Source organism: Ylistrum balloti, unplaced genomic scaffold (assembly GCF_031769215.1).
Source record: "Ylistrum balloti isolate Yb309-2 unplaced genomic scaffold, AGI_CSIRO_Ybal_v1 Utg370160, whole genome shotgun sequence".
Lineage (NCBI taxonomy): Eukaryota > Metazoa > Mollusca > Bivalvia > Pectinida > Pectinidae > Ylistrum > Ylistrum balloti.
Genome location: NW_026782156.1, coordinates 694,222 through 707,373, shown reverse-complemented (window position 1 = coordinate 707,373; position 13,152 = coordinate 694,222). Strand labels below are relative to the sequence as shown.

Sequence of the window (13,152 nt, the reverse complement as noted above, 5' to 3'; positions counted from 1 at the left end):
AAAATTACTGCATTTACCAATTACTATCCCCTTTCCCCCTCCACACAGTTTTGCCGCATCACCGATCTTTTCCGCCGGCAAGAATGACAGATCGTCACTGTCAGCCATGTTGATGATGGACAGCAGACGATGAAAACAATCGCATGTGGCGAAAGTAGTTCGGGGTCACAGATCATTGTTGAGTCAAATGTCAATGCCTCGTCCAATAGATTTGGCTGTCACCAATAATACACGTGTGTATTATGCGTATGAATATACAATGGAAAATGTTTTATACAAATATTGATAGCTTACCTAACAAATTAGATGAGTTACATTGTAGAATAATACATGAGAGGAACAAAAATGTAGACATTATTGGAATCACTGAAGTTTTTCCTAAACAAATTGCAGATATGTACCGAGCAAGGCCGAATTATCAGTACCATGTTACGATCTCTTTATTAATAATAATGCCGAAAATGTCCAGAGGAGTTTGAATATTTGTCCTGAGAAGGACTCGGTGGAGTGAAGGTGAATACTGGCGAATCATTTAAGGAAAGTGTATGGAAAAAAGTTAAAATGGCTGGAAACGCGCGTCTTCTAGTTGAATGCATTTATAGAAGTCCGAATTCAACTGACGAAAACAGTCAGGAACTACACATGTTACTCAGTTTAGTTGTAACTCAACATGAATACAGTCATCTATTAATTTTCGGAGATTTCAATTTGCCAAAGATATGCTGGGATTCTTGGTCAACCAGAGATGATAAAGACAGCGAAGGTTTTATTAAGTGTCTCAGAGATAATTATCTATATCAGCATGTAAAGAACTATACAAGGGACAGGAAGGGGAATAAACCTAGCATCCAAGACATTATTATCACCAATAAAGAGGAAATGATAAGCGATATTGCTTAAGAAAGTTCAGTGGGTAACAATTCTGCGTCTTCCAACGCTAAAATACTGAAGGCTACGTGGGGATATGATCAATATCTTTATGATTATGAACATTTTTTTCGATGAGAGAGTAACAGGAAACCTTTTCCAAATGGATAACACGGGCAGAGCAAGGGGTCATTACCATAACATTTTTTAGAAACGGTGCCGATTGGAAGTCAGGAGAAACTTTTTTATCCAAAGGGTAGTCGAGCTTTGGAATAGCTTACCCCAGTCTGTGGTAGATGCTACCTCGGTGAGACAGTTTGAAATCAAACTTGATGAACACTTGAAAATTTATATGTATCGCGTGACAGACTAAATCTCTTTTCCCTCCGTTATAAAGGCAAACGTAAATAGTTTATTACGGAAAATATTACAATAAGCTGCTAACTTGATCCACTTTGAAATTGCATCTGAAGTTATGTACATATATTTATATCATTATGTTATTCATTGATATGAACATAGAGGCATAATGCCTGCATTCATTATGCATCATATAAATCATATTAAATCATATTGACTAATCTGCGCATTAAAAAAATGTACAGGTGTAGTAGGCGCGTTCACAGGTAAAGTGCGATATCACACGTGCTGCACGCTCTTTGCGACGTCATTCACAGGTAGAATGCAGTCGTATAGTAATTCAAAGCCTCACTATTAAGTCTGAATGGGGTTATACACGTTTATTTAAATACCGACCTCACGGATATGTCTTAAATATTTTCCGACTTCGTCCCAGCACAGATCGTAAATTTGAAGCATGTTTACAAAACAGCCTTAGATCAATACGAAGGCACACTTTCGTCCTCAGTATTTCTGGGATAAGGTAGTTTTAACTATATCGATATAAACATATATCATATCTTCTCTTTTTTAGTGAAAATTGCGTATATTTGGACTTTCAGGACGTACCAAGTTTTGATGGTGGTGGAAAGCCGAAGAAAAAACACCCACCTGCGGCCAGTACCTTGCAATTTTTTTCCCTCTTGAAAATCATATTCAAGCATTTATTGTCCCATTCAAAGGGCCCCGGGGGTTGGAGTCTATGTTCGGCCTCTAATGGTGTACACTAGACAAGCCAGAATATTGAAAGGTTATTTAAGAAAACGACTTCAATATCGTTCTTTTATCACAACCAAGTTATCATCAGCAACAAAATACTTGACAAATATTGCCTTCTTATTCTTGGCAATGAAATTTGTAAATATGTATTTTACAAATCGCTTAAAAGTAAATGTATAGAAGTTTAAAACGTCAACATTTCTTTCAATATACATTACAAAATTTCGTCTGTTAAAAACGCAGTATCTAACAACACCCAGAGTGAAGTTCATAAACTAACTTTTAACATTCTTCCATTTTTCGTAAAATCTCAATAGAACGGGACGATCAAACTTATATTAACATCCATAACACTTGCTTGAGCTATTAATTGGTCAAGCAAACATTTTAAAAAAGATAAAAAATCCTGCAATTCTGGAGAAACTAAGAATATAAATTTGGTGCATTTCTACAAACCGGGCAATTATCCAAATCGGACATTCCATATGTAAAAACTGAATTATGACCAACTTTAAAATGTATTGCTGTGACATCTACAGGGTGATCCGGGTCATGGATTATTCCAAATTCCCGATCTATCTACAGGGTGATCCGGGGCATGGATTATTCCAAATTCCCGATCTACCTGTTCACCTGGAAACTTCTTACTCCAAAACTCAACCACTACCGGCGTGACCAATGCCTAACTTACCAGTACAGAGTATATATCACGCGTGGAACGTGGAGATATGCGCGTGCCGTCTGATCTCAGTAGTGTTACAATAGGATCTACAGTATGTTTTTCATAGCTATGATTTAGCATCTTTTTGAGTATTTTCTCTGGGAAACATTTAATTACATGGCTGTACTGTGAAATAATTTTTTTTCTTGGAATGTCCGGATTAAATCCATGGATTATTTCGAAAAAGGATTTATTAGAAGCAAACTTGGAAGTACTTCGTAAGTATAATTTTTCACATATACAAGACCTGCTTGAATAAACACATAGTTATTCAGTACTTTTTCTCCGCTTTGAAAGGGAATATTAAAAAATAGAGGTTGATAATAAATGTCATCACTAGCTTCCTCAAATTTAAAAACTTAAAAATATCTGACCAAGCTAACAGCATTTCTCGGTATAAACAGGAGTACAATTTAAATGCGACCTTTTGAAATTGCAATAATATAAACAGGGCAATCCAAGCTTCATATTCTCAATGAAGAAAACATTCCAGTGTCTTTCCATGATATATTATCATTACTCATCAATCTGAAAACAAACTTAATTCTGAAAGTTCAAGTTATTGCCAGCAAACTAATTATTGTTTTATACCTCGAAGGTTGTTTACCATTGTTTCAAAGAAACACAGATTTTTAATGTGAGCCTGGTATTTTTCAGATATCAATGTAACCGGCAAGACATGCCGATATAACTGTAACATGCCCTTGGATCGATAAATATCTTTAAGACCGAATTGTCAAGATCTTGCGAATATAATTAATTTTACCGTCCCATATAAGAGACTCACATAAGTTTACATCCGAACCTAAATATACACCCAGTACAAGTATTGCACCTTTTAAAATTTTAATTGAAAATTCAAGAGACTCTGTTTCAGTCACTATACTAGTAACAACACACATTACCTCGGACTTCTCTGTATTAACTTGGCTCCTGATGATTGGCCGTATTTTTTCAATACAGTGAAATCTTCCTTTATATATTGTTGACTTGATAACGTGAATGTTGTGTCGTAGCAAGCTGAAATACTTCGGTTTCCCTAACCGACATAAGGAATTGAATCCCACGAATATTATCATTCTTCAGAATTGTGTGACCTAGAGATTCTGCTGTTAAAACATACAGTATCGCGGAGATGGGACAAAGTAGGAAAATAGAGTTAGAAATCCATTACATTTAACACTGTTATGTATACCATTGTAAAAAATCAATCCAATTAAGAAAGAATTCTCCAAACCCAAAATTCTGAAGTGCATTCTCGAGATGAACATGACTTACCTGTAAAATGGTCAATTTTAATCCTAATAAAACCGAAGCCATATTGATATCCATGAAAAGCATCACTCCAGTTCATCCTCCTCCATCTATGAACAATATTTTGCTCACTGAATTTAGTTAACACAAATATCTTGGTCTGTTTTTATCAATTAATTAACAATTAACAAAATTTCACCTAAATTGAACATCATTCGCAAATTTTAATTCACTTTTGATCACACTTTCCTTTAAACTGTATATTTTACAATTATCCGGCCTATTTTCGAACATATGGTGATACTATCTGGTGTAATATTACTAAAACTCAACCTGAAATGTAAGATGATCTCCAATTAGAGGCAGCGTGTGTTATAACTGGTGGAACTAAACCGTCTAGTAGAGTAAAACTTTACATTGAGACAGGGTGGCTACCCTTAGAACAGAGACGCAAACATCACAAAGTTATTTAATTTCATAAAATGGTTCATGGTCTTATCCCACAGTACCTCCGAGAAATTCTTCCTCATCGCAAAAATAGTATCCATGATCACAATACTCGTGTTAGTAGGAACTTTCGTACCCTTTACTTTCGCACAAGCCTTTTCATGAAATCGTTTCTGCCGTCCGTTATCAAGCTCTGGAACTCTGGGTAGAATAAAAAAGGAACAGTCAGTTACTAAACTGAGACATCACCTAAGTGTACCAGGCCACAAAGTTCCACTTAAGTGTACCAGGCCACAAAATTCCACCTAAATGTACCAGGCCACAAAGTTGCACCCAAGTGTACCAGGCCACATAGTTGCACCCTATTTCTATAGTGGTAGTGGACTGGGTCAGATTCACCTTGGTTGGAAGGAATGTAGTTCTCTAAATTTATTTCTATTCCATTTCATTCATATACACATAAATAACAAATATCTCAGATTTATAACTTTCGTTTAGAAACGGAGACAGATTAATATAAGTTTCCTAATCCGATACTAATGATTGTTCTTGTATTGTTTAACGTATATTTATATACAACACTGAAATGAAGTTTTTAATAAAACATACAGCATCGAGGAGATGGGACATCCCTGCCTTACTGAATTCAAAACAGGAAAATATTGAGTTAAACATCCATCACATTTATCAATGCTATGAATGCCATTGTAAAACATTTTAATCAAATTAAAAAAGAATTCTGTAAACCTTCTCATGACAAATATGACTTACCTTGTCAAAGGCTTTCTCATGATCAATTTTTAATTGATGGACCTCTAAATTATCATATTCTAAAAGTTCCGTAATATCCCTTGAACAAGAAATAATACCCACCTGCGACCAGTATCGTGCGACTGCCCCACGTAGGGTCGAACCCGCTACTCAAAGGCGAAGGGCTAGTGGTAAAGACGGTGAGACGCCTTAACCACACGGCCACTACGCCCTTCATCTCAGACCGGTAAAATTAGTAAAATACACATCTGATGACATTTTTAATTGGATGTGTCTGTTACAAGTGTGCACAACAGACGAGAACAGTTAAATGCCTTTTTTTATTTCAAATGTTCTTTTATTGGATTAAAGACGTCGCTACGCTTTGTATTTTGCCTTTCTTATGATATTTTTGTTTCAGTAAAAGTCCCCCATATAACCAGGTATTAAAGCAAAGACCAGTATAAAGAAGCAATTCCTGAAGCTACAGACATAATTCAGAATAACACATAACTTACAGCTTTCCAAACATTATTTACATCATGTGTACATAATCAAATATTTTGTCTAAAATCCGTAATTTTTATTTGAATAGTTGCCTTTCATGTCTCACTACTAAAGCATTTTGTTACAAAAATTCAAATAATTATTGTAAATCAAGATTTCATACGCAATAGTGAACAACCAATGTACTGAAGCAGAGGCGCCTACATCAATATCAAAGAGTTGATCGTACAAGTGTCCCTGTATGGTTTCAAGCCTGTGTCGTCTGCCAGATATCATTCACAGATTTCAAAAGCGCTAGGGTATTGACTCGCGCGCAGTTGGCGATGTGAGGTGAATGAATAGCCGATTCTGTACGATATTGGTGGTATCTGAGGCAAGCTCGCTAAGACAGCTGTGGATCAGCACTCTCTATTGTTCTGTAAAATATTCGCAGAAAGTCACGACAGCTGAGCAATACCAGGTATAATGTATGAACAACTAAGAGTGTTATCACCGGTTTCAAAAGCATTACCATCACATATAAAACACGAAACTTAGTGACTAAAAGTATTATTACTATTTCATCAATTGAACTTTGAGTTGTTCAATTTCATTTGAAACAACTTAAGATATATTTTAAATAAAAATGACTTCCAGTGTGTCATATACGCTTTTCCACGAGAATACGTCATTTGTGCCTATGGTTCTTGGAAATACAACTTTTAATGACACAGACGTTTATGACTATGACTATAACTCATCGATGAGTTATCTGCCCTTGAAGGAACTTTTGCCTGTTTCCATGGTGTACGGGATAACCTTATTGTTTGGACTTGTTGGAAATACTCTTGTCATCGTGTCAGTTGCACGATTTAAGAAAATGCAGAATGTCACTAATATTTTTCTGCTAAGTTTGGCCACGGCGGATCTTCTCCTGATTGTCGTCTGCATTCCAGTCAAGGTGAGTCATTTGTGTTTCCTCTTAACTATGGTAATTTAATCCCTCATAGGATTTAAGTCTCCGTTTGTCCATCCGTCCACTCATTATTCCCTTATTCTATTCATTATGTATTTTCTGTGCAGTAATGGTGTTGCTGTGTATTCTTTTACAATGTGATATAACTGACGTTCATTTTAATAACATTAAAAATACAAAATCTCAATTTCTTTACCATTTCCGCGCCACACTTCGAAAACCATATTACTTACCATTGCAAAAAAATTTTACCAATATCAAACTGTAACCTTATTTTTTCCAGTCAGCTTCTGTTCAAAAAAAGAGAAGATTACCATGGAAACAAATAGCGATAAGCATTAAAAAAAATTATTGTTCCCGGTACTCACCCGTAAATCTATTGTTTTTAACATTACAAAACATGTTCCTTTTCATCTTGATTTTGGAGGTTTTATTTTTCATTTTGCTTCTCCTTTCTTTTGGAATATCTCTGGGTTTTTGCCCAGGACATGACCCTTGAGGGAGAGCTGACTTACACGAAAATTCGATTCCAAATCCTGACAATATTTGAGATATTGCATTAGCATGAAGCAGAGCACACTTACCGTACCAGAACACCTGACATTTTTTGTTTTGTTTATATTTTTCATGTTTCATTGATTTTGAGTTTTATTAAGATTTAACTAAGATGTTGATATTGTCTCTGTTATTTCTGTAGAAAGGATCTATTTTACAACAATATTTTATTACAGTCACTTCGACTGTTTGGTTAAAGTACGCCAAAGAAACATTTTCTTACCGTCACAACGCATATTTTGGTCTTTTAAAATTATTTCTAGCTCAGACTAAATTCATCAAGAGTATTTCAATATATCAATTGTGTTTTAATTATAAAAATAGCTTTTAATTTCAAGTGTGAAAAAATTGGGATTAGACTTCAGCAATGGGTCGTCAGAATCTATGGTCGATTTTCTTTTTTTTTTTAATATATTAAGCCATTTTTTAGCATAATTAGTGACGACATTCATCCAGTAAATTAAATTATCTTTACACAATCATTACTTTAACATCACATGTTGGTTGTAAAATTAGAAAAATCTGAAAATCCTTTTTAAAAACTCATTCGTTATTCATTACTTAAATTTTCGTTGAAGTGTGAAAAAATAAATCAGAAAAGCGGGAAGGATGTTCTTTTGAAGCATTGAGTAGCAAGTATACATCCGAAACACACAACCTCCGTTTTGGAACAAAATATGAAGGCGATATAGAAAGGTTATCAGTTTGCATTTGGATCCCGTCTTATCGTTTAATTTACCTCTTCTTCAAGAAACTTTTTCAGACTTATCGTTAAATCATCACCTAACCAACGACAAAGTCAAAAACATGGTATGATATACTGTTCAATGTAAATATTATTTTGAATAATTCATTTTTCTTTCTCTCTATCATTTTTATTTACTCTTTTCAAAAATAGATATATAAATACAACATACAATACACAATACAAGACACCATTTCACTCACAGTACCTCACATCCTTGGCTGAATTGATTTTTATTGTCAATGAATAAGTGACCTGTTATATAATACTATGGAACATACAGTATTCAGTCGGACCTCACAGAAGTATGAGATCTGACTTGCATTGATGCAAGTAATAACATATACTGAATAACTTTCCCGATTACTAGTCTAGTTACAATTTTGGATAATTATCTCGATCTTTGTTGGAATGTTTACCATGACATGTACATGTATATTTATTTCAATATAATATAAATTCTTGTTACACTATACATATATATACTATGTATAACATGTCACCTTTCACACACTGTTTGTAATTGTAATGTTTTACAAGCAACATAATTAGATTTTGCCCTTGAATTTGTTTACCATATTTAACAAAGAAAGTATCTTGTTGCGTAAAGTTAATAGATACAAATGCATAAAAAATATCCAGTTCTCAATTAAGTTCCATAATCTTTCAGCACGTCCACATTTATATAGAATTATGTAAAACAGTTTCCTCTCTCTGGTTACAAAAAGTATAGTGGTATTATCTGTCAAACAACTATTGGTTGTCAGTATCGCATGTGTAATTTTGTACATGAACCACCTTAGTGTAAGATCTTTTGTTGTGTAAAACAAAACATTTTGAAACAGTCCGAGACAGTAACAACATTAAGTATTTTGACCATTTATCAAGATATTTGATTGTAAGCTAATATTTGAAAGACAAATATCATACAATTGTCTATAGTCCCTTTTCTTTTTATTTATCATTTCAAATGTGATAGGTATAAAATGCTGAAAAGGGTTCCCCAATATTGTGAGTATAGGAATGCCTTATAGACTTATAGACATGACAGCAGTTCTCAAACCATAAACCAATGTATACGCAACAAAAAAAGAAACGCATAAAGTTCCACCTTGCAGTACACCTTAGCTGTAACGGAATACTTGTGCGGGTATTTCATCAAGAATTATCTCCCTTCTCGAAAATCTACCCTTAAATTATTGTTTGACTTTGTGCTTCTTTATTCTTTAGTCCAAATCACGCGGCGTGATTAAGCCAAGTCGACTTTTTTTTCAAATGATTGAAGTTCAGCCACATTAATTTTCCACGTTGGCATTTTGATTTCGTCATTGATACCACTCAAATTCCGAGGGATGGATTAATTGCGATGATGATGGATGGTCATAGCCAAACTATTGTCGCATGGTCCCGTTTACAATTAACCGTCTCTATACACGCCCGCGTGTAACGACCGCACAAGACAGGGCGATTCGATTGCAAGCCTAATGTTTGAGCATCGATTTTTCAAATATATTCTGCTAATGTTCTAAAAACTACGGGAAAAAGGGATTTTGTGTCTTCTAGATAACTCTACATAATAGTTGTCACCGAATACCATTGACTTGTTGGTTGTCATATTAATTATATCTGCTAATATTGATTTCAAACTAGCGTCTGTGCTTATAATTCTTCGCATCCACGTCATTTTTAGTGCTTTATTAAAGGACAAATGATTGGTCTTTCTGCATCCACCAGTTTTAAAATCTTGAAAAATTTAGTTGATCGAAAATGCTCTCCAACTACTTTATCATTTGGCCTAGGTAAAGTCATATAAGTGTGAGTCATTTAGGACGTAACAACTGTTATTTTACCTACCAATAACAGTTAATCTTCTCTTGCACAAAAGTTTTAGAATGTTGTTAATGTCATTAAGTTTGGTTTTGAAATTTATCTCTGTGATGTCATCTAAATTAAGATGAAAACGCATACCCAAAACTGAGAAAGGTTCATCTGTCCATTCCAAGTTGCACTCTCCAAAATGCTTAACTTGGTATTGTTTTCCAACCCCATCAAAATTAGGTGTTAGCCATGAATATTTTGAAAATTGGTCGAGAATGTCAAGTTTCTTCTTGGCTTTTATCAGAATTCCGATAATCTCAACACATAGGAAGAATAAATAGGGTGAAATCGGATCTCCTTGTCGACAGCCGCGGCCTATGTGTCAGAAAGGCGAGAAAAATGCGCTTAAAAGTACACAAAGCCTTACGTTTTAATGACCTTTAACCCGGGCCCAAACTTGAAAAAATGCAAGACTTTGTATATGGACTGCCATGATATGGAATGTAATGTTATGTAAGACTGGAAGAACCTGAACATCAACCAACCTCGACTCTCCTAAGACTACATGCTATCACAAACTCAAAATAGCAAACATCTTACTGCCGGGTTTATGGCCGATATGCAAGCATCGACTGCATAATCATAGTTCTGGATGCCCTATGAAACACGGTGTTTTACGACACCTGTGAGGTGGATCACCCACGCTCTTATTTCCAGACATTCCTTTTTTTATACTTCAGTCAAATATTAATTTGTTGTCCATGCTAAAAATATGTATTACCAACAAAACACCATAAAGGTGTGAAACTATTGATATATGTTTTGTAAAATCTGTGCTATTGTTTCCTCTGTTTTGTGAGAAACAACAGGTATTTCAATTACTTTGAATTCCTTAATTTTATAGTTTTAGAAATTGAATCGAAAAAATTTCAACCATAAATAGTCAAAGACGAAATAAGGAATTTGCTTTGGACTTATTTTTGAAAATATAATTCCTCATCTTATAAAGAAGTGTTAGTTCTTTAAAACAATCGTGGGAAACATCACAATTGTGGTGGTCCTGGAAAACCAGAAGCGGGCAAAATTTGGGTTGACCGAAAAGCTGTTTTGCCGGTCTATTTAGCTGGAAAAGCAACTAAAAATTGATCACATCTATGAAAATTCTACAAAAATGAAACTCGCCTATCTTCAAACTCACCCGAAATAATGTAATTACATTTTTCACTTTGGAAAGTTTTTCAAATTGTCAAATTTCGCTTATCTTGTTAACCTTATAATGAAATATTAGGTTTTTTGATATTCCTTATTGGTTTTTGGTTTTAAATTAATTCGTCATAAAATGGTTTGGTACGTGTAGTGTTTGTCCGTCACATTTGATTATCACAATCAAAGTAAGAAAAAAATAAAGAAAATACCAATATGTCAACAGGATCATAATCAGATTCAATAAAACTAGGGCAAAGTTATGAACAAAAGAGAGAAGAAAAGGAAAATGAGACCATGTGTTTCAGAAGAGTAAGTATCTTCTGCTTCATCGGCGACACTTGACGTGTAAACCTTGGCCAATCCTGTTATGTGATGTCATGATGCTATATCGATCGAATGTCTTTGTGAGTTAAGACATATATCAAGGATACATATCGTATATACCAGTAAGAAGTCCTAGAAGTCTCGTTTTCCTAGGAAAGAACTTAACAATGGAATCATCAGACATACAAAATGCAAAATCGGTTTGTTTTTTGTTCAAACGATATTCTCCAACACTAACAGTTCGTGTAAAGACATCGTCGCCTCATGGGAACAATTAATTTTCAGGAAAATGGACTATTGTACATGTAATAGTTTATATATAAGTCTGAAAACTAACTCTTTTACGACAAAAATTGCTGTGTATTTTTACACAATTTGCTAACGAGCGTCATCACGAACATTGATTCCACAACAGACCCTTAAAAGTAGCAACACTCAATACCAACAGAGACAACAAAAACTATATACAATTAATGAATTAACTTGCGTCATACATGTATGTATCTGTTTTGTCCTTCGCGGTCCCGGATTGAAGATAAAGGTCTAAATCGTAGTGACCAAAGAAGATAACAAATGGTCGGAAGAAATATCGGAAAGGAGATGGGGAGCACTGAGCTCCAAAATTTAATAAATCTTAATTATTTCATAATTTCGTAAGAATATCAGGGACAGATTTATGGTGAAAATGTGGAGTGCAGGTTACGGCAAAGCTCGAGGACTGGAACTCCTTTCATGAAAATTTATGACGTTGAGAGTGTTAAACATATAAGTAATATTGACATCGAAGCAGTGAAGTTTTCATTCCATCCAATCCATCAGCTGTATAAATGTACGTATTGATTTTGATTCGGTGATAGATAAATGTTTTTCATTGCTTCGTAAATCCATGACTGGATGCCTTGCATGAACAAAACATCTTTCTCTTTACCTAAGGAAAAGTAAAAAGACAGACTTCCAAATCTAAGCCGTTTATGACATGGCGAATTTTCCCCATTACCCAAGAAATAATTGGTTTCAATATACCGTACTAACAACGTACAAACGTAGTTAATGATATCCGCTAATGTAACAGTAATGTAGTTTAAAACCCTAGATCTATAATCACTAATATTGTACACAATTCTCTTTCTAGTTGTCATAGAGAGTAATCAGGGACACGGAATGATTTGAGAATGTCTCTTAAAAATGTCAAATAACACGTTAGAAAAAGGAAGGATAGGCTAGAGACTTGTGACGATAGAGAAAAAAGATACCGGAAAATCCATGGAATCGACTGTTGGTTTTAATGAATCTTGTTAAGCAGAATCCATCACTTGACATGATATAAACTTTATTATTTTACAATATTGCGTTATTTTCCCAACATATTTGGCCCATATTAAAGCGCGTGAGTTGTCTTACTGTGACAGGAAACCGGAGTATCCAGGTAAACTTAAGCTGGTCGGGCAGGTAACACCTTGCATTTTCATATCCTTTCGGTGAATTGAACCCCGAACGTCTTGTCGAAAGGCGAGTGTGTTAACACTGCGCCAACCGACCATCCGTTATTTAAAGGTAGATAGCTCCAGAGCTCATAGACCGGCACAGCTTTGCAACCTGTCAGTAATTTTGCACCAATCCATAGAAATCTTTGATAGCTGATTCAGCTAGTCGTTCAAACAAACCAGAGTCGCAATTACTTCAATCAGTATAGCAACAGCAGGCGAATAACGCCAGAGCGCTAATTTTTATTAAATTATTTTTCTCTATGGTTTCTTTTTCACCGTCAAAAGTTTTACTTTGAATATTTTAACATTTCATGGATTTGAGGAGGATTTATATAGTTAGGTCATCCATCCCTCTGTTTATATTATCCCGAATCTTGTGAAAAATTGTGAATATCTG

At 34.7% G+C, this 13,152-nt stretch overlaps 1 protein-coding gene across 1 annotated transcript in view; it reads left to right on the top strand.

Moving 5' to 3' along the window:
* Window positions 1–6,344: 6,344 nt before the first annotated feature.
* The window catches only part of LOC132550981 (QRFP-like peptide receptor), a 62,320-nt gene continuing 55,512 nt past the window's right edge, over window positions 6,345–13,152 (top strand). Inside the window, exon 1 of the mRNA XM_060215081.1 lies at window positions 6,345–6,605. Coding sequence (XP_060071064.1) covers window positions 6,345–6,605 — 261 coding nt within the window. The remainder of the gene's footprint in view (window positions 6,606–13,152) is intronic.